Below are 22,439 nucleotides of genomic sequence, written 5' to 3'. Positions count from 1 at the left end.
GTTTTCAATAGAAGACATGAGAGCAGTTCTGGCAATTACTTTCCCATAAGACTAACTTCCATTGCTACCAACATAATAGAACAAGTTTTGAGGAAAAGTTTGAAGAGTAATGCTGGTAGAAATGGGGACTTGAGTGGAGCTGGATTTGCTTACACCAATAGTGCATTTGGTATCACTTTTCTGAACTTTTAGGGTGAAATCCTGAGTACTGTTGAAGTCAATGACAAAACTCCCATTGACTGTAATAGGGCCATGATTTCAATCTGAGGCCTTTTCTTCACTGGGAAAAAGGTAGCGTGTGTATATGTGTGGAGGCTAACACCTGTTAGCTAACACAAAATAAAATCCTAGTGAAGGCAAGGCCAATGTAGTGTTCGCATGTTATCTCTTTGAGGTAAATCTGGGCTCTCCCCTACTGTGTACCTCAACTGACTAACACTCATGAAAATGACAAACTATATTGTCTACATGAAGATGTTACCAAATATAAGCTAATGTGGTAAAAGTGCTGCCATCCTTTTGGAGCGCTCAGAGAATAAGGGCTTATCTGCATGGGGAAGTTGACTGACAGCTATTTTCCCCATGCAGACACGCCTTAAAAGAACCACAGGTGTAAAGCAGCATGGCTTTATAAAGACCAAACCTCAGCCAGCTAACTGGATAGCTTTTTTGGTAGAATTAGCAAATTAGTTAATGAAGGGGAGACAGTAGATTTAATATTTTGATGTCAGTAAAGCATTTGATGAAATCCCACTTAAAGTAATTCAAATTGGATGGCATGGAAACACTGGGATGTAGATCAGTAAACTGGCTAAAGGGTGAACACAAGGGGTAATGATAAATGGTAAAGTATCTGTTGGGAAAGGTGTCTAGTGGAGTATTACAAGGATCAGCGGTAGGTTTAGTCTTAAAATGTGGGTAACTTGTCAGTACCATGCTCTGTTTCAAGTTGGATACCATGTAGTAATTGTTTTAGACGTAGTTGTTCACATGAGAATCATGAGCCAGTGTCACAAACTGCATTCCATGAGAAAAAGTCAACAGTTCATCACATACGTGTTTGGAATTAAACATTGGTACAAAGTGACTTCCCTGTACGGCTTGCCTCAGCTCCAGCTTTTGTACAGAACAAGAACACACTGGAGGATTAGCATAGTCCTTCAAAGTCATGGGCACTACCATGCTGGTGGAACAGTTCCAGAGCCGTGTTTTGCACCATACACCAGGAACCAGGTACAGCATGTGAGGCTGTAATGAACTGGTTAAGCCACCTGTTAACTCTTTACTTTGGAAAGAGCACTTAGTGCTATCTGCAGATGTATAGATAAGAGCTAGTTTTTAATTTTGCACTTGGCAGCACATCCAAATGATTGCTCTCTAATCTGCTACTAAGTACTGGTAAAGTGCCTTCTCAATGGAAAATTACCTCATCAGTATCATTATGTATGAAATGCAGTTGAAGGGCCCCTTCAATCTACAGTCCTATTTCCATGCTACCTACGTTGCCAAAGACCAGGAAACTTGTTTATAAACAACTAATGGAGTTTAATATGGACACTTCCATTTCGTCATGACTTGAGTAACTGAGGGACAGCCTTTTACTGGGCTTCCTGTATGACCAACAAGGGTGGGTTTTTAACTTCTCTGAAATAAATGAGTATGTGACTAGTAACCAGATCAATTCAACACAGTGGAAGACAAAGTGTCATGTACATAGGAAAAAGATAACTGCCATTAAACACAATACACAAGATGATTATGCACACTATAGTTTTTGTTTTGCTATTGTTACTTAAATAGGTACCTGAATATTAAGTGAAAGTTGCTCTGGGAAGGAGAGAGAGAATAGAAAAAGTGAGATGTATAGGTGGGAGAGATGTGCATAGCTACACCTTGGGAGGAGATACCTATAGGCTATATGACGTCTTGTAGTAGATCCTTGTTCTTTCCATGATATATAGGAATGCACTCTCCATGGCAGGGCAACCTCAATGGAAGGTAGTGGTGTCACGTCTTTAAAACCTCTTCTCTGGTGGTCTTCCTAAGCTAGAATTTGGAGTGTTTCAGGGCGCACCATGTATGATCTAGTTATTTAGTAAAGCTTTTACCTGTTTTTTAGTAACAGGAGGTTTGCAGGGATGGGGAGGGAGGTTGTTAGTAAGCAACCTACTAATAGGCTACCATCTATTCCCACAATTTTGTGAAACCCTGATTTTACCAAAGTTCGTTCTTCCCTGCATTATAAAATTTCTGCTACAGGTATAGCAGCCAGCAGGAATTTGGGAGGAGCTCACTGATTTCAAGCCACAAATTTGAGAGGCAATAAGTAAGATTAGCCGTTCTATGTATGCTAGCAAATTAAGAGTGTTAAATAAGGGTTCTGCTATTTCTCACCTGGCAAACTGCAATTAATGTGTAGCTGGTGAAATCCTTCCAAATAAAGAAGTCATTGTTATGTTTATAAAAAGCATATGACAGAGTGATAAAAGGCCCAGTTTGTTTGCTTCAGTTTCACTTATAATTAGCCGTCCTTCTTTCATTATCTTTATTGCAGGCTATTCCTCCTTAATAACTTCAAACTCTCAATGCTCTTAAGTGCAGCAGGTCACCAGTAACTGCAGCTGACACGTCAGGTGATAAACTAATAACTGTGCCGAACTAAAGGTTCATCTAGAGATGATCAGATGACTACAAAATCTATAGCTATAAAGGTATGTCTACACAGCAGGTGGAAAGTGTAATTCCAGGTCAAGTAGCCATAGACATGCCTAAAAATAATAACATACACAGCAGTACTGGCAGTGGCTTGGGCTAGTGGCTTGAGTACGTATTCAAAACAGTTGTTCTACAACCTGTCCCCTCTCAGATGTAGAAGGAATGTGATGAATATTCTCTCTCTCTCTCTCACACAGAGAGTCATTTCATGAGCAACTCTGATAGAGATGTAAGGCCCAAGGCAGGGGCAGAAGGGTCCCAACAGGTGGACAAAACCCAGATGGAACAGACAGGTGAAACTCAAGTATTCTGCCTTAACATACCTGGCAATAATCTCACATGTTTTACTGCAGCAGGGGATGATCTGATCTTTATTGACTAGACCAGGTTCAGAGCTGTGAGATAGAGGGCCTACGTGTTCTTACTAAATGAACCTTGCAGAGATTTTATGGGCCCTTTCCCAGCAGCTCTCTATTTCCCAGTCTGGGGAGGGCATTGCACCGTAATTGGCACTTACACAACACCTTTTGGCTCTAATCCCATAGTGCTATTGAAACATTTATAACACACTTGTGAAGTAATCCACCATTATTCCAGATTTACCAGAAACTGAGACACAAATGATTTGCTGAAGGCAGTGTGCAAGTGACACTCCCAGGATCAGAAGACAAGTATGAGTTCTGACCTTCACCCACAGCAGAGCAGTGCAGCACAGCACTTACTTCTCCTGCATTAGAAAGAAATTAGATTACTTGGATTCACCTTACCTTGAATTGTGCCATCTGGGTTAAAGAGACAAGAGCTACACAGAGATCCTCTTCACCCACCTTGTATCTCTCTAATACAGCCACAACAACATGTAGGTTAAAGGGCAGCTGGCAGCCTAAAGACCTATTAAAATAAATTTGGATTACTCCTTTACTGCTGCAACTGTTTGTTCTGGTCACTGTTATCTCATATATGTGCTTAGAGAACAGTATGGTTAGTGATAAATCTTTAGCTTACCTGCTCTCCTTCCCAGGCTTCTGTAAGACTTCATTCAGCATATTATAAATATCCCCACAAAGCTTTTTCATAGCAAAAACATGACATACTTGCAGTTATCAGGGAGTAATAGATCTGCTGTGTTCAGTGAGTGGCAACAGTTGCTAGGAAGTTCTCTTGATTTTATAGTACCCAATCGTCAGTTCTTAAAGGCACAGTACTTCTATTAACTGATACCTAAAACACTATTACTACCACTTCCGAGTAAACAGATCTGTCTGGTGGGCATAAGGGAGGTGTTGGGGGATATAGAGCCCATTTTCATGTTATGTCAAAACAACAAAACAAAGCAGAAACTGTTCCAGGCTGTTGTGGAACTAGCACAGGGGAGGGGAAAGAGAATCAGTCTTGCCCAATTACCCCATCAGTTCTGGAGATGAAAGCTATGGAAATTCTTTCAGTCCTAATGTACCTGAGGAGGGGATAGACACAGACCCTAGGAAAGTCCAATAGGCCAGTTTGCATTTATAACTAGAACTCCAGGAGAAGTGAGGGCTTGTGTATGCATGAGTGAGAGTTCTGGGAAGCTGCTCTGTGTTAGGCTGGTATAATGTGAGAGCAAAGGGTTATGGCTAGCTAGGCACTTATGTAAAATTAATATTGACAGCCCTGTGCTATGGACCAACCTATTCTTTACTTAAATAATTGATGTCATCTTACTTCTTAGCTATTGTTATATTAGCTTTGACTTTTTGTGAGTTTCCTACCCCAAGTACTGTAAATCGTTTGCAATTGTTACTTGCTTTAGGGTTATGCATCCTTTTCAAGGGGCACCATTTCCCCCACCTGCATGGGTGTGAAGTTGACACCACATTGAATCCTTATGGACCATCCTCAATCCTCATGCTGTACATTATTTCATCCCCAGGGTGAGGATAACAAGTCCTTGCTAGAAGAGTACAGTAGGCAGTCAAAATTTTTAAAAGTGGCTGATGGTTTTGGGAATGCAGCTTGTGACATCTTTAGGGGTGTCTGATTTTCATAGGAAGTTCAACACTTTCTGGAAAGCCCCTTTTAAAGGTGCTTCAAATTGGACACCTAAAATCACTAGTCACTTCTGAAAACTTGGGCTTCTCCATTACATTTTCCCCATGAAATTTGTAGGAAACAAAATTACTCTGTAGAGAATTCCAGCAAGTGCATTTTGTATCCATTTGTTTGGTAAGTAGCGTAGTCCTTCTTCCCTGTCCAACTAGTTTGATTTTAAAATCTAAAAGACACCATAAAAACCTCCTGATTAGCAGTTCCTCATCACTAAGTTCAGTAAAGATCTCTTCCAAAGTGGGTGTAATCAGAGCTTGCCTAGCATAAAACCCCTCCCCACTGCACTTGCTGCTAATAGGTAGAACTATTTGGTATGGTCTTCAAAATAAAATCAGTTGACCCTGTTTCTGAGACAACTTTTCTGTGCTTTGTAATTTCAAGAATTGCTTTTAATTGATACCCTCTGCAAATTCAAAGTCAGCTTTTCAGTTGGATGGAGTTACATAGGCAGCTCTGTATAGTCTCCACAAGGTTTAAAAGACACCAGGTTTAGGAATATTGTTCAGATGTATTTGAACACAGACTGTGATAGTCTTTTCTCCATCCTGGGCTCTGCTTAGAGGGCTCTCTTTGAATTAAATAGGAGGCATGTGGGCACATCCAAAGGCAACATTTGGCCCTTAGATCTAGATAATGAATTTTTTTTTTGGACAAATAGTTAATTGCCAAAACATGACTTGAAACTTTATGTGAATTTGACCCAATTAGTTCTCCCTGGAAAAAACTTATTGCAGGCCAGCAAAATAAGACCAAATGTATTTTTCCCATTTTAACTTTTAGCCCAGGGGTTAGGGTATTTGCATGAGATGTGGGAAACCCCAGCTTAAATTCCCCCCACAGAGCAAGGATTTGAACTCAGCACTGCCCCCTCCCAGGTGAGTGTCTCAAAATCATCACTCGGCTATAGAGTCATTCTCTTGTGCTGCCTCTCTTTGGCTCACTGAATGTGTAGGTAGGTCCACAAAGTGGACCAGCTTCAACAGGAGAGATTGAGAGCAATGCCTCCTAAAACAGGCTATAGCCTGGTCATTACAGTGCTAACCTGGGAGACAGCAAATCTGAGTGCTAGGCACAGCTCCAGAGGGGGGGATTTAAACCTGGTCTCCCACATCTCAGACAAGTGCAATAACCATGGCCCTAAAGGTTATAAAACAAACATATGCTCACTGTTATTTTGCTTGCCTGAAACAGACTTTTCTGATCTGCAGACAAATCCCAAACGTTTTCAGCACTAAACCAAAACACTGATTTTTTTTTTTTTGCCCAACTCTACTTAAAGTTGCCTCAAGAGGCAAAAAAATTTAGTACAATCTCTGTTTTGACATCTCTCCAAGTAACGTCATGGAGAAATCTATTACCAGCATTGGCACACAATTCATACTGCAAACTCTGAGGCCCAGGTCTACTGCTGGCCTACAGCTCTTGTAGACCAGGTGTTTCCAGGGGCTGTTGTGGGATGGACCAGGCTGTGTTAGGGTGAGAGGAGATCAGACTGGGGAGATCCAGTGTTTTGGCCATTCCTCACTACCATAATCCTCAGCAGCGGAATCACATTAGGACAGCTATCGGCAGTGTCCTAGCTTGCACTAGGGGCTGAGCCAGCCCCTGGATAAGGGAGTTGCCTCTCCTGTCCCTTGCATTAAATTCTCTGGTGGAAGTCAGCTACTGCCCTCCATTGCACCCATGCAACTCCACTGACCTCACAAGTGAGGGCAGAATTTGGCTCATGTTTGAGAATGTGAGGTGAAAAGTTGTGTGTGGAAATATCTTAAGATGTTTATCAGTTTGCTCAACTAGTAATATTTATACATCTAAGTAAATATGAAAGACCTTCCCAGAAACTTTACAGCCACAAAGAGTACATTCAGTGGAACTTCTGCCATCTGTGTTTCGGGTGGGATGGAAAGTGGCCACTTGAGTGTGGAACTCTAACTTCCAGCATGCTGAAGAGCCAAGCCTTGTGGTGCTCTCTTCACTGTGGTGTGTATTTGTGGGGAAACCACATCAACCTGAAATAGATCCACTGAATGGGAGAGGTGCCCATGTGCACCATATACTACTGTCCCCTGGCTCAGCTGTGCAGATCGCTGCACCTTGCCTACAGGCTGAGGGCGACAGAGGCTTCTGTCCCACATTCTTCAGGCACAGGTTTACCCAAGGTTCACAGCAACATGTTACAAATATTGGCCAGATCCTCACTGGTGCTAGAACTAGGGGTGCTGGTGGGGCTCCAACACTCCTGTGCTTGAAGTAGTAAGAACCACCACATGCATGGTTTCCATCAGCAGCATCCCCACTATAAAAATTGTTCCTGCAAATCCTCAGCTGGTGTAAATTGGCCCTGGTGTTACATGGATTTACAGCAGCTGAGGATCTTCTCCAGTGGCCGGAGATGAGGAAAAATGCATCCACACTGAGAATCTGAACGAAAGCCTTCAATGGAAAGACTCTCATGGCCTGCATTAGGCTTTTGATCAGGCCCTAGCTGCCTTGTGTAGTATGATGTATTAGAAGAAGGTTTGAAAACAGATTCTGGAGGCACAAAACAGATTCAGAGTAAGAGCAACATTTCAGATTGCAAAAACCGGTATCAGCTTTGTTTATGGTATAAAACTAACTGCCACATGTGGAATGTACAAGCAAAATTGTAAGCACCAAACTTTTTAAAAGTTTATTTTTTATTAAACAAAATAAGGTACATTTCACAGAAATTATAAAAATACATATATAAAATCTGTTTACTTACAGGCTCTATCTTATGCTACTCTAAATATTGCCTCATGAAAAACCAACCAACCAACTTGGTAAACCAAAGAGTTAAAATCAACAGTTCATCATTTAAGGCTCTGTGAAAACAGAACAATGTAACAAGAGGGACACCTATTTTTCTTCTGTTCACTCCAGTAGAATAGCTTCTGTCTTTGTATTTTCATTAACTTGACAGTTCCCATTGTGTAAGGGTGATAGACTCTGTGGGATCTTCCGTGACCAAATTAGCTATGGGACTCCCAGTAACTGGAATGGGAACTGCACAGCTAAGACCTCATGCAACCCTTTGAAAAGCTGACAGTGTGTTAGCACTGGAGGGCATCATGAGCAAACTGTATTACAGTGGTAGATTTAAAATATACTGGAGATTTTAAACTGTGCTTAGGTGGCACCCTGGGCTGCTATCCTTATAAACAGTTTGCAGAAGCTACAGTTCATAGTGGGTGGGGTATTCTGTAAAAATTGTGAGTGGTTGCATAGGGCTTGATCTTGTCATCTACTGGGCGCTTAATTTGCATTGAAGTCAATGGGCCAGATCCTCAGCTGGAATTAAGCTGGTATAGCTCCAATGAAGTGAATGGAGTTGTGCTGATTTACACCAGCTGAGAATCTGGCACATAAGGAGAAGAGTGCACTCAGCACCTCAGAGAATCAGGCCCAGAGAGACCAGACATGAAGTTGTTTGACACATGCATAGATTTTGGGGACCTGGGGCAGAAGAGAAGAAACCTAAAAATGGAGTGTTTATTCATAACTACAGTAATATTAGAGAGACAGGTGTCTCTCTCCAAAAGACAACAAGCATTTGCACATGATGGTTCTGTAGCTGTACATCCAGGACCAAATTCTGCTCTGTCACATCCATGTAAATGGAAAAACAAATAGAGATAAAGGGAGTTACTCCAGATTTACACTGGAGTAACCAAGAACAGAATTTGGCCCCAAACTATAAAAATCACATTGTGTCTACTGATGTGTGACTAGCAATGGAAAGACATTATTGTCAGAATACACAGATATATTTTATTGCACAAGAATAAACCACTCTCCAGATTCTTGAGATAGAGGAGCTACTGCAGGAGTCTAAGTGTGGCTTTAGATTAAAAAAAAACGGAACACGAACTCCAGCCTGCAGAGTTCACTGCAGTGTTTGATGCTGCTTATCAGACACAGGAGAATGAGGTATGAAGTAGTCCAGAACATGAAGATTTCAATCACCATCTTCAAGTAGTCTTTGTAAGTTGTTTTGTATCTTAAAGAAGAACAGAAGGTTCAGATAAACTTACTTCTTATTCACACAGTTAGAAGGCATTCTTCAGTGCAAGTCTGAATGCACCAGTTAATTCTGGCACTGCTATTTATACCCTTTTAAAATGGTTGCTATACTGAAGTCAACCCAACATCCATGTGTATCAGCCAGGTACAGAGCTGTCTCTTGGGTACGGCAAATCGGAGCGACTGCCCTGGGTCTCATGCTTTGTGGGGTCCCCGCACTGCGATAAAATTGTGAGTTGGCAGGCGGGGAGGTGAGGCGGGAGGGTGAGGAAGCGGATGGGGAGGTGAGCGGCAGGCAGCTGGACAAGGAGGAGCCCCCCTACCAGAACCTTCCCCTTCCCCCAGCGGGCCCCGCCAATCAGCGTCTCCCCCTCCCTCTCAGTGCCTACTGCCTGCCGGGAATCAGATGTTTCATGGTGTGAGGAGGCACTAGGGGGTGGGGGGTGGGAAGGGAGAGGAGTGAGGGCACAGCTTGCTTGGGGGAGGGGGCAGAACTGGGCAGGGAAGAGAGAGGGTGGAGGTGGGAAAAGGTGGGGTGGAGGCAGGTCCTGGACGGAGCCAGGGGGAAGCACTCTCCCTCCCCCCGGCAGATTAGAAACTCTGCACCTTTGTCCCGGGCCCGCACCCTCCTAGGGATGGCCCTGGCCAGGTACAAACTCAGTTGGAAAGCTGGAACTGAGGTGGCAGGACTTAGGAGCACTTTAGGTAAATTCCATAGCTGCCTAAGTTTGAGTTAGTGAAAGAGCAGGGCTACTCCATGAAGAACAGTAAAGTTGGTAAAAAACAAACACCCCCCCCCCAAAAAAAAACAGTAATTAATTTCATTAAAGTTTTGAAGTGATTTATCAATATGTTGTAATTTTTCAGAATTTCATAATTGATCTTTTTTGATAATTGAAACATGGTGACCATCTTTATAGGTGGCCAAAATCTCAAGAAAACATCTACAGAACTTTTATCAAAAGCCTTTGGGTTATTCAAAGTGGGAAATTCAAAGTGTTTTGGCAAGCTCAAACAGGACAGGCTTCCCCCTCATCCTATGGACAGTAGGACACAATCTACAGATCATGAGGTAAAACATTCTATGCTCCAGAAATTAGCTTCATCCTTTAAGTAGAAGCAAGGTGGCAGCCAGCACCAGGGAGAAAACACTGGGCTCTATTCTCTGCCCCAGCTGCTTTGTGTTGTTGAAGGCAGTGCAAAGCAGCCAAAATGCTATCCAAGGGAACCATTGGATGTTGCAAAGCTGGCTTAGCCAGCCCTGTGTCTCCTGTTTCTCTCCCCACTTAGCATAAGGCATGTCAAGGTGTTCTGCCAGTGCCTCAGCTGCCGTAGCCACTGGCTACAGATGGTGTAATATGGCGCTGCCTTAAGGCTGCTCTAAAATTATGCCATGTCCAGTCCAGCCCCCAGTTGACCCAGGATCGGGGAAAGTTACCTTAAAGCCACATCATCATACCTCACTCCCCTCCCCCACACTTTCCTGAGGCTCACCAAACAAACACTTTAAGAAAAAAAAGTGGGGATGGGTTCACTGAGGGAAGGGAAGAAAAGAAAAAAATGAAGTTGGCTTCCAGGTTAATATATACAAATTCATCTAGTGCTTGCATTTTAATTTTATTCCCTTTTCAGAAGAGGTGGAGGAGTCAACGGGGATCCTGGGGCTCCTTTATGTGAGGCACACCAGTCCTTTTGGTTTTTAATTTCAAGCATTTGTCTGGTGCATACATCTGGTACGTTTGGCAATCATACTGTATGAAGCCCATCAAAAATAGTCTAGAAGTGCTAGATATTGTGGTACTAAGCCAATGGGAATTCAGTGGCGGACAAGTGTGGAAATCAATAGAGCTGGGAGAACCACAAGATTGCATTCAAAAGAGGTCACTGCAACAGGGTCAAATTCAGAACAGGCTTTTTGAGAGTAGGTTTAAGGCCAGACTTCGGCAAGTCTATGGGGAAGATGTAATGAGGAGAGGAAAGCATACATTAAGTACAGGTACCAGAACTAACTACTTTCCTCACTTAAAAAAAAAAATTGTAACATCAGAGCACAATGTCAATCCAGCAGTAAAATTTTCACAAACCACAAATAGCTCATTATTTCATAATATTAACTTAGGTACTTGCTAAGGTTTAGCAACTCATTACTGAAGAGTGCCAGTGCTCCTTTAGGAGAGGTGTGTTGGTATGCAACAACCTCTGCTCAGAGGACACGAGGACCATTGTGTTGTAAATTGGCAGCAATCCAAGTGTGAAAACAAGCATAGTTAAGGTATCTTTAGGGGTTCAATTCTTTTGGCCCCAGTTGAGCAAAGCATTTAACTTTAAGCATAGGCTCAAGTCCCACTGAAATCCATGAGACTTCAGAACATGCTCATGTGCTTTGCTGAACTGAAGCATTAGTCTTTATATGAGAAATCCCATTGTAATGATTTGGCCTGTGTACTTGGGTCAAGACTGCAGGAGCAGTCTCTGAATATATCTTACCATATAGTGAGTAATCTCCTCTCACTCACTAGTTTTAAACTAGTAAACATTGACACTGAAGTCAATGGAATGACTTCAGATTTACACTGAGGAAAGAATCAAGCCCCATTTCCTTGGTAGCAAAGTTGTTCTGAAACCTTTGACATATAGCTAGCACGGATATTAAGAAAAGTGGAAAATTAGTGGAAAATGTGAATGCATCCGATGAAGTGAGCTGTAGCTCACGAAAGCTTATGCTCAAATAAATCTGTTAGTCTGTAAGGTGCCACAAGTACTCCTTTTCTTTTTGTGGATACAGACTAACACGGCTACTACTCTGAAACCAGTGATATTAAATAATCTCAGTGACATGCAACCTGAAAAGTTTGCTCTTGAAAAACAAACTGTATTAAAGACCTTGGCAAGCTATCAACATTTTAGAAACAAACACTCATGTGATTTTAGTATGTAGGAATTCAAATAAAGGGTTATTACAGTAGAAATACAACTTACATGCTGTGTCAGTGGAAAAAAATGAAACACCTTAGTTTTAATTATCAGTTTACTGCACTTGAAATACAAATGTAACCAATTGAAAATATACCTTCCTGCCTACCCTTCTTTTGTTTGATTTTCCAGCTGGGGAAAGCAAATACATTTAGTTCTGCAATTAGTAAATGGAAGAGAGAAGAGGTCATCTGCAGGGAACAAATGGCTGGTGCATTCATGTTACCAAGCAGTAACAGGCTATTACTAAATACCCACTTTGTAGGTGAACACTGGCATTCCAGCAGCTTTTATTGTTTGGACAAAACAGGCTGAAGAAACAGATCACCTAAGAAAGGTAATATCAAAAATCTGTTGCCTTACCAGCCAAAAATGAAGGTCATTAACTGATCATAAACACAACAAATCACTGGAGGTTTCAGAGTAATTAAATGGCAATTGATCTCTCAACCTCTCATAAGGGAGCACTCACGTATACTGACACAGGTGCTCGGGCTTAACTATTAATTTATGCCATTGTCCAAGAACCATCTCACCTCAGGAAGGTGGTGCACACTCTTCCAGAGATGCTGTTCTGAGATCTACAAAAGCAAATCTTTCCCAAAAACTTTTGGGAAAGACAAACATCAGTGGTTTGACAAGGACCTGCTGTCCTCATCATGTATGCTGAGTATTGGGCATTTAAGTACTTGCCTTATTTTATTCATCTCAATAAATTACCTTTTCCAATTTTATGAGGTTAGCTGTTAGTTCACCACAGAGGGCATCAGCATTAATTTGCAGATGGGATCCCAGGCCTTGTTGCACTGGCTGGCTGTTAAACAAAAGAATGAGATGTGAAGGAGAAAAGCAAAGATGAGGACATGTAATAGAAATTTTATATAGAGAGCAATGAATGATTTGAATGGGAACATTGTTAGTGTGATACTTATTTAGCACAGTATTTCTGTAATGTAATTTGTGCCCCCAGACTACATTCTTTACCAGACTAATTCTACAGAAACCAAGATGGAAATTAAGCATTTTTATTAGTAAAACCCCTCTAAGTATGCTTGTGTCTTATGACATGGATCCAAACAAAGTGGGGAAAAAAAACTGTGGAAAGTGCACATTAGGATCACTCTATATCCTTTAAAAGTTTGGACCACATTGGAATGACTCTCCCTCCATTATCAAAGTGGTTTGAAGGGGCCATAACAGTCTCACACACTCTAAATAAGGGAAAAACCAGTGGATGAACAGCTTTCCAGGCATTCCAGTTAAGGATAAGGCATTTTTCCCTTCTTACTCCTTTAAATTAATAATCAAGAGCCTAACTCTGCCCTCTACTAGATACACACTACCCCCACTGTCAGTGGAACCTGCAGAAGTAACTGAGAGCAGAATTAGACCCTAAATGGTGCAATAGTTTCTCTAAATGGCCTGGAGTGTTTTTGTCATGGAATGTTTTATTCATGGAGGACTGCCTCAGGAAAATGGAGTTAGAAGTGTAACATAACTTGACCCAAGAGATTGGGCCCTTTCAATACTTTGCAGACAGGCCCACCCATTCTGGGTACGGCACTGCCTTGTGTTAAGTTTAGCTTTAGCTTTTTGTTGCTTTCTTTGGCTGCTTGCTTTTCAGGGCGTGCTTCGCCAGCGGGCAGACTGTGTCAACATTTCCGGGTACAACACCTGCTGCTGCAGTTTTGCATGCTGGTTTACTATTTGATTTTTAACTGTTTTTTGCATGCTAGATTAGGAAGGTTCACAGTCACATGGGGGAGAGAATATAGTCCACTCTTGAAAGTAATGCTAAATAAACTAGTCAGTTTCCCCTACTATATCCACCTGTGAACCCCACTAGCTATGGTTTTGGTGCAGCGACTAGGCGTTGCTATGTCTGGGTAGGATCTTAAGTTTCTGGGGCTTAGACCAGTGCTGGGTCAGGAGCCCTAGCTGAAGCAAGTTGTGCTCTGCCCTGCTGTGGAATAACTATTTCTTCTCTAATTGGCTCTCTTAAGGACAGCTATCTCCCTCCTGCTGGGTCCCATTCCTTCCCTGTGCTCGGGAATCATGTGCTTCCAGCAGACAGAATGTAGGAGGAGCCTGGGAAAAAATCTGTATTGTCAGACTTTCATAGAGCCCCCAGCTGCTCTGTGCTGAAGACTAGGTTGCCTCCCGACAACAGGTAGGTGCAGAATGAGGTTGGCAAAGGAAACGTTATTTGTTTTTTTGTTTATAAAAACAGCAAAGAAATGGGGCCTGGAGAGGGAACTATGATGTAACGAGGAGCAGGCCCTGTGTTTGCTTAGGTACCTCAGGAGGGTCAGTGAATTGCTTATAAATATACTATGTACCTCACTGCCTTTTACCCAGGATGATGAATGTTTATTTGGAGGGTCCGAAGGGTTAATCCAAAGTCTCCACACACTACTTACTTTTTATTGCCTTTTCCATTAACTGAGGCCATTGTTTTGGTGCATGGAAATCTATTTTAAACCACCTGAAAGTGCAGATGAGAGTTTATTGGTGTGGTATTGGGGATTGTGCCTTCAATGGCTGAGATTACCAGACAGAGTCTGGATGGGGCAGCGTGAAGCTCTTGTTAAGCACAGCCAACTGGAAGCAAACACAGAATAAACTTGATCTCCTGCAAGCACCTTAAGCACTGAATGATCCCTGAATACCACAATGGCTGTACTAGAAATAAATGCTTATTAGATCTGACGTCTTCTATGTTTTTAGTGCAATATAGTCCTATTCAGAGTACATAGTAGTCAGTAAGAATAAATATTCATGAGTTAGTGGATTAGGTTATTGATATTGACATTAACATTAACTGAATTACTTGTATTTTCCTAAAAAGAAAAGGCGTACTTGTGGCACCTTAGAGACTAACAAATTTATTTGAGCATAAGCTTTCGTGAACTACAGCTCACTTCATCGGATGCTGTAGCTCATGAAAGCTTATGCTCAAATAAATTTGTTAGTCTCTAAAGTGCCACCAGTACTCCTTTTCTTTTTGCGAATACAGACTAATATAGCTGCTACTCTGAAACCTTGTATTTTCCTAGCTGCTTCTCCCCTTTCCCCATTAATATATTTTACAGTTTAAGGCTAGGTCTGCACTTAAAAGTTTTGCTTGGAGAGCTATGTCAGTTAGGAGTATGGGGAAAAAAATCAAGCCCCCTACCAACATAGCTATGCTGACAAAGCCTTAGTGTAGGCACAGTTATAATGACAAATGTCCTTGAGCTGGTATAGCTTATTTTATTTGAAAAACTGGTATAAGGTATACCTGCAAAAAGACCCAAAAAACAACCCTGCCCCCCCATCTATATAAACTATGTCCCCAGTGGGGGGTTGCCAATATAATTATACCAGTATAGCTATACCAGCAAACCCCTTCTAGTGTAGATCAGACCTAAATCTATGAAGCAAGAAAACAGCCACTGGGGACAAATTTTTCCCCTGACCTGAGCTCTGCATGCTGCTGCAACACTGAGGGAATGGAACTGGGCCACAAGGGTCATGGGAAAATTCCCCTAGCGAACGCACAGCAGACATAAGTGGCCTTAACAATTTCTGGTGGAGGGGGCAGGCCCATAGTGCACAGCACTATGGGGGGTTCCAGCCTGCTCTGAACTGTGTAGCAGTCTATAGGTGCCCTTCAGGAGGCTGCTGTAAATTAAAAGACTTTTTGCCTGCTCTAATTTATGCTGATGATGGCCACACTGGCACTCAGAGCAGTCCAAATTCTTGAGGGAGTAAACCTTTTCCTTTCCTTTGTGCTGCATCACAAAATGGAGTACTGGTGCAGTAGGAGGGGTGTAGCCTGAAGATGAAGGTAGCCCAAACCTTCAGGAACCCTTTTCCCCACAGTGCACACAATCAGACGAACCTGCCTGCAGGTTCTGACCTGTCTAAAGCAGGGATCTCAAACTCAAATCACCACGAGGGCCACATGAAGACTAGTACATTGGCCCGAGGGCTGCATTGCTGAACCTTTTCATACAAAGATACAAAAGCGCCCCCCTCTGCCCCTGGTCCCACCCCCACTCCATGAGGGCCTGCCCCTTCCCTGCCCCCATTCCAACCCCTTCCCCAAAGTCCCCACCCCCTCGCTGCCCCTATTCCAACCCCTTCACCAAATCTCCACCCTAGCCCTGCCTCTTCTCCACCTCCAGCTCTGAGCGCGCTGTGTCCCCGCTCCTCTCCCCTCCCTCCTGGAAAGTCTTAAGTGGGGCCAAAGAACTGTCTAGAGGACATGGTGTGCTGGGGTGTGGGGGGGTGGAAGGAGGAGGAGGTGGAGCAGGGGGTGAGAGGAGCTATGCTGAGCCACAGGAAATAACTCGTGGCCTGTGTGTTTTAGACCCCTGGTCTAAAGCTAGCCAGATAGCACCTGGAGAATACAGGTTTCCTTTGCAGAACAGCCAGTTTCAGGAACTCTGAAATATGCCTCTTTGAAGGGAGGGTACAGTCCAACTCTAGATTGTCCCATAACACCCTGTGTCACCTTTAGTCCCAATTAACTGAAATTTGCTTAAATCCAGGTTATACCTAAATTCTCTTGAAGTACTTTTACCCCAATGCTCCTGAGAAACAGAAGAAGTTATGAGATGAGACTAATGCAGGCTCAAGAACTGCATAGCACTAAATTGTTGTCAATTATCATGAGGTTTTGAAGAAGACAGGTGTCCAGCAGGGCTTAGCGTGTAAAACAGAAGATTATTATTCTCCTTTAAAAATGATGTCTTCTTACTCATTAATATGGGAGGCAACAAAGGAAGCCATGGAGACTAGCTGTTCCTCCAGAACATTGATTTTATATCTCATGTAGAAGGTAGATAGGACTAGGACACAGACACTGCAGGGGAAAAATAAAGGACAAGACAACTGCGTTAGTTGGAACATAGTACCCTCAGACAGATGTATCCAAAAAGAAGTTTGATAATACTTGTCATTTTAAAAATCAGTGAATAAAGTTATTTGTGCACTGTACAATTCCAAGCGTGGGATTTTCAAAGCTGCCTTAGAGCACTGAACTCTCAATTCATCTGGTGCCCACATGTTTCAGGTAACTTTGAAAAATCTCATCCTTAGAGTCTACAGCAGGGCTAAGTGTTATTTGGGTGGACATTTATGTAGTGTTCTTAAACTTAGCTGTCACAATCACCACAGAGGTTTCTCTAGGGTATAGGCTAGAAAATCCACACCTACCCTGGAGCACTTCTTTGAGCAATTTAGAAAGTTTACAAGAAATGGTATTCTTCTGCTGGCTTTTATGCAGCAGAACACATTTTACTGTAAAATCCTATTACTGGTACACAAACAAGGAGGAATGAAGAAACCCGCTTTTAAACATGCTTCTAGTTTTACACTGGGTGGGGGTGCAAGTCCATTGAAATCAGCCCTGTTGTAAGACTGGTGTAATAAAGGTATGAGGAGACTCTGATGGTCTTGGTAAAGAACTGTTCACTTACAGAACTGCATAGATAACAAGTATGTGGTTCAGAGACAAAAATCTGTGGGACTTCACTCTGTGGAAGAATCCAAAGGCTCCAGTCTGGCCTGTTGTGAGAAGAACAGAATTATTTTGATTAAACTGGACTGACGTAGCACAACAAAAGAGACTTTGCAAATATGTGGCAAAGGATGTAAACAGTAAGAGACAGATACCCTACCGATGTAAATTGGCCTGTACTTATGTGGAGCTACACCAATTTATACCAGCTAAAGATCTAGCTTTGGTTCTTTACCATTTCTGGGAATGTTCCTGCCTGTTCCTTCAGGCATATGTTTACTGCATAGGTCTGTATGGATAGACTTTGCTTCTGCCTTGGCAACTTTCAGATGAGTCTGGGTCTCAATGACATGGTAATCTGTCAAAAACAAGATTGGATTTTAAATTAAATGAAGCACAAAGGAAAATGTTTAAGGTCAGCTAAGACAGTTTCTCCCAATATGAAGATCTGAAGGGAAGCCCTTCTGGGATCTGGATACAGGTGGCTTAATTAAAAGATTCATCTTAAGATTTTAGTACAATCTGCATAGTAGTTCAACATTTTACAAGCTTAAAAAAAAAGCAGTGGTGAAATGCTTTGCTATAATGTATTCAAGTTTCAAGTTCCTTTGGCAAGTTTAAAGTTAGATGGCAATGCTCATGAGCATTGCCAGTTATCAGTGAAGAACATGTACAAATACTAGACACAAATATTCTATAGTAGTGATCCAAACCAGTGCAGTAGCAATATCATGAACTTTAGGGCATTGGATCACTACTACTTTTAAAAAGGGTAGCTCCAATAAACACACTTGCTTCCTAATATTCTAAAGGGTGGCTCTCTCTTTTTTATTTAATTAAAATTAAAGTTTTGTTCTTGCAATTGAGTTCTCACAAAATCTGCGTACTTGGAATTTTAAGAACTTGGATGCAGGCATGTGTTGGGCAGAGGCACAAGTGTGTCCACTATTCATTTTTTGTTGGAGGAAAGCAAAAAGGAAATGTTTTTTTTGAAAATTACTCTATCTCCTCTTCAAGAAGGTACAAACAAATATTTAGTCCTAAAAGAAGGTTTCCTATATTATGAGTGGAAGTGACATGTTGATGACATGGTTACTAATCCTAGAACCTCCCCTTTTGAAACCAAGAGCACTGAAAATAATAGCTTGCTATTTTGGTAAAAACCACTATCAGGTCAATGTGACTAAAGCACAGGTTCTGCCATTAGCCACGCACTGACCAGCCATTCTCTATGACTGCCAATTTATTTTGCTGGAAATTGGATGGTAGTTATATTTAGGAATCCAATTAAACTAATTCTATTCAGTTCAGGTTCTTATAGCATACCTGTAACTGTGGTATCTGAGTATGTCGCAATGATGCATTAAGCTAGTTTTTTTAAAACTAAAATGGGATGCTGGGCTTTTACTTGTGAAAGCAGGTTAGAGAAGTGCACTTTGAATAGAGTGGTACAAGGAAGTTCTTAGTTCCTGCAGGACAGAATTCTACACTCTTGAAGCAGCCTAGAGAATGCAAGTATTAGAAAAGCTGGCCATATAACTGGGGAGATAGCCATACTGCCATGTAAATGTGAGCTGAAACTGAAATGTGTTCAGCGGGTGGTAGCAACACAGCAGTTTAGTTGTTGCTCCCTAACACCACCAAATAGTCATTTCAGAAACCCACGTGGTAAACATGGGGGGAAATAAAACTTTGTGGCAAGTAAAAAGCCCTGCTAAATTAAACCTAACCCAGTTAATAGATTCATAGATTCTAAGGCCAGAGGGGATGATTGTGATCATCTAGTCTGACCTCCTGACTAGCACAGAACAGTTTCCCAAAAATAATTTAGGCTATTCTAAACAAAAGAGGATTGATACACTGCCTCATTTGAAGTTACTGTTATTAAAATGGCTTTTCATATGATACAGATAATGATTTGGAATTGCAAGGTAGAACACAGAATGGCCCAAGAGGTGTAAAATAAACTTAAGTACTAGACACTCAGGGCACATTGGCACTACTTACACTAGTGTAACATAGCAGATTTTTGCCTTATTTCTTTAGATTGCAAAGATTGACACTCCACTATTCCCATTATAATTAAAGGATGCAACAAAATCCTCTCTGCCTCCCGCCTTCCTCATGCAATGTTTTGGGATGACTGGTTACAGAAAGCAATTACATCAAGCAAACACAGAGCTAAGGAAGGATAACTTTGTATATATTGAGGCATTTGCAGATACTGTTCAAAGAACCTTGAGTGAATAAGCTCATATGGCCAAAGCCAGCCTCTTCTAATAAAATGGTGGAAAAACTGAAACATCTGCGATACTTCCCAAGGCTTCAAGGATACATAGTTTTTGTTTTGTCTATCTAGCACCATGACACAAAAGCACATATTTACTTAAACTTATATGGGATAAGGCAGGAATTCAGCTGTTCATATTAGGAATGGATCAGCAGAGAAGGAGAAAGTTACATTGCTACTTGACATATAAAACTGAAAATTAATGCAGTAGACAATACTTCATGAACTTAATCTGGTTTCCTGTACAAACGCATATACAAATCACCCCAGTCACTCGAAGTGAAAAGTAAATTAGGTTCTTGATCCTAGGAACAGAGTTTAATGCCCTTAACTCTGCAAAGACAGACCGAGCCTCAGGGCAGGAGACCAGGATGGCTGCCCTGAGTGCCAACATTGCAGGGTGGCAAGTTACCATGCTTGGGGGCACAAAAAATATTTTGTGCCCTGTGCGACAAAAAACATAGGGCTGGCCCTGTACAAAAAGACTTACAATGTAAGTGCAAGTGCTTCACTTTGCTTCCCAGTGTGAGTAGATAGACACATGCTAGCTCTGCTTGAGCGAATGTGTTAGAAATAGCTGTATAGCTGGGGGTGGCAGCTTGGACTAGGTGCCCAAATACATACCGAAGGGGTCCAGGTGAGTTTGTACTCGGGTGGCTAGCCTGAGCCACTGCCCGTGCTATCAGGGCTACATGGCTATTTTTAGCATGCTCGATTGAGTAGAGCTAATGCATGTCTTGTCTACTCGCCCTGGGAAGCATGCTCTCAGCTGGAGCGTAGACATACTCTGAGAAGCCTAGCAAATGGGAATACCAAGTAGAAATAGGGAAGTGGTCTTATCTCTATATACGGTATTGCTGAGACCATTACTATCTATCTAAGGTGGTTATATAGGTCCCATTACCATAGTAACTGAGTGCCTCATTCTTTAATGTATTTATTTTCACTCCATCCCTGTTAGAAATGCTACTACCCTATTTTGCAGATAGGGAACTGGGAAACGAACTCTAAGGTCCCACAGGAAGTCTGAGGCAGAGCAGGCAACTGAATCCAAATTCCAGTCTAGCACCTTAAACTGGATCATCCTTCCTCTTGCTAGACTACTGGATTCAGTTCGGGCGTTCAAACTTCTAAAAGGAGGTTGAAAGATTGGAATGGATTCAGAAAAGAGCTACAAGAATGATTCAAAGTGTGGAAAATATGCCTGAAGCAAGAGTAAAGCAGCTTGATCTATTAGCGTATTTAAAAGAAGGTTAAGAGGTATCTATAAGTACCTACATGCAAAGAAAGTTTTTGATAGTAGAGAGTGCTCTAATCAGCAGACAAAGGGATAACACCGCCCAATGGCTGGAAGCTGGATGTAATGTTAAAGGCCTACTTATCTTAATTTATCCATCTTCTGTCCTTTCCTCTCCTCCACCCAAACCACACTTTGGGAAAACATAGTGTAGATCTTCATAGTATGATACTTCCTCTCCATTCCTAAATGATTTGATGGGGAATGTGGATATCTAAAGCATGGTCATTAGCATTTGATTTAGCACCCACTGAAATGAATGGTGCAATTCACACCTCAGAACCATTGCTTCAGGCTGCCAGCAGACTTCGGCAGATGTCGTTGCCTTGGTTACACTTGGATTATGTTCTGAAGGTTTTCTTCACAACCCAGGACAGCTAGACACAATTTTTTTAAATCAAAGCTGAGACTCTGGAGAAATTGAGACTCCATCTGTACTCTCAAGGCTAAACTTTCATGTCACCTGACCTTTGGAGGATGTACGCCACATTTTGGAAAACACTGCTCTAAATACTTTCAGTCTTAAAATATTGAGATTATGCTGACCTTGGAAGTGTTCTGATTCAGGGGTCTGAGAGCCAGTACTACTAGACTCTTCCAACTCTTGTCTCCGACGGTGCACTATACCTTCCAGATCTGAGTAGTCTTCATTGAAATCCTGAAGGGACAAAAAAGTCATGGAAAAGAACAGGCAAGGCCTAAAATTATGAAGATTATTTGTTTTTACTCCATTACTTTGGGTTACCTGTATCTGAAATCTGTACCAAGAGCAGCAGAAATTAAAAAGGTGTCACTCTATAGATGAAGAATTTAGTATAGCTATAGCTTGAACTTTTTGGTTATTGACGTCAGTTCCTGAACAGCAGCTTTTCTTCAGACCAACGAACTGACCCAGCATGTAGGGGAAAGTTTGCAAGTGGAAGCTTTGAGAAGCCTGTTATTCTGCCTTCAGTGGCAAGGGAAGCCACTTACTGCAACTCTAAATTAGCAAAGATGATAGTGAAAGACTGACTGCTGGAAATATAGGCATGTGGAAAGGAAGAAAAATGCAAGTCAGCACACAGCCCACATACAGACCTTAATAACGGGCACTGTTATATACACAGAGCACATATACAGACATCACATCTATTCATGCATCATTCTTGTGGAGAGAAGATTACATCTGTGCTGGTATCACCGACCATTTGCAGTTTATTCAGAGATTTCTGAGGTGACAGAACATGTGTGTGTCAAGCTCCTTCAGTTTGAGACATGAGAAGAGTTTGGACAATTTGGACTTTAATAAATGGAACTTTATCAAAAGCAAAATAAACCATCTTACCAAAGACAGGGTCATAGGGCGATTGGCCCTGAAGCTGTTTTCGGCGGAAGAAGGATTGGGACTGTTGCCAACACTTATATCCTGAAAGGCAATTTTTAAATAAATAATATAATATTTATATATATAATTATAGTTATCTAATTGCTATTCTTTAAAATAAAAAGCAGTCATAAGGAACATAACTGAGCTTCACAACTTCACT

At 41.8% G+C, this 22,439-nt stretch overlaps 1 protein-coding gene across 7 annotated transcripts in view; it reads right to left on the bottom strand.

Moving 5' to 3' along the window:
- Nucleotides 1–7,502: 7,502 nt before the first annotated feature.
- GRAMD2B (GRAM domain containing 2B) overlaps nt 7,503–22,439 on the bottom strand; it is a 75,427-nt gene continuing 60,490 nt past the window's right edge. For 6 of the 7 annotated variants that reach the window (XM_073344843.1, XM_073344846.1, XM_073344842.1 and 3 more), the window contains 7 exons: nt 22,238–22,318; nt 21,460–21,571; nt 17,562–17,684; nt 17,286–17,373; nt 16,565–16,669; nt 12,541–12,634; nt 7,503–8,824 (listed from right to left, as the gene is read on the bottom strand). In XM_073344843.1, the coding sequence (XP_073200944.1) occupies nt 8,783–8,824; nt 12,541–12,634; nt 16,565–16,669; nt 17,286–17,373; nt 17,562–17,684; nt 21,460–21,571; nt 22,238–22,318 (645 nt within the window). In that variant the 3' untranslated portion in view covers nt 7,503–8,782. The remainder of the gene's footprint in view (nt 8,825–12,540; nt 12,635–16,564; nt 16,670–17,285; nt 17,374–17,561; nt 17,685–21,459; nt 21,572–22,237; nt 22,319–22,439) is intronic. The other variant, XM_073344845.1, reaches the window with a different exon arrangement.

This window comes from Lepidochelys kempii, chromosome 5 (genome assembly GCF_965140265.1).
Source record: "Lepidochelys kempii isolate rLepKem1 chromosome 5, rLepKem1.hap2, whole genome shotgun sequence".
NCBI classification, from domain to species: Eukaryota; Metazoa; Chordata; order Testudines; family Cheloniidae; genus Lepidochelys; species Lepidochelys kempii.
Note: the sequence above shows the minus strand (reverse complement) of the source record. Positions and strands in the feature narration are given on the sequence as shown.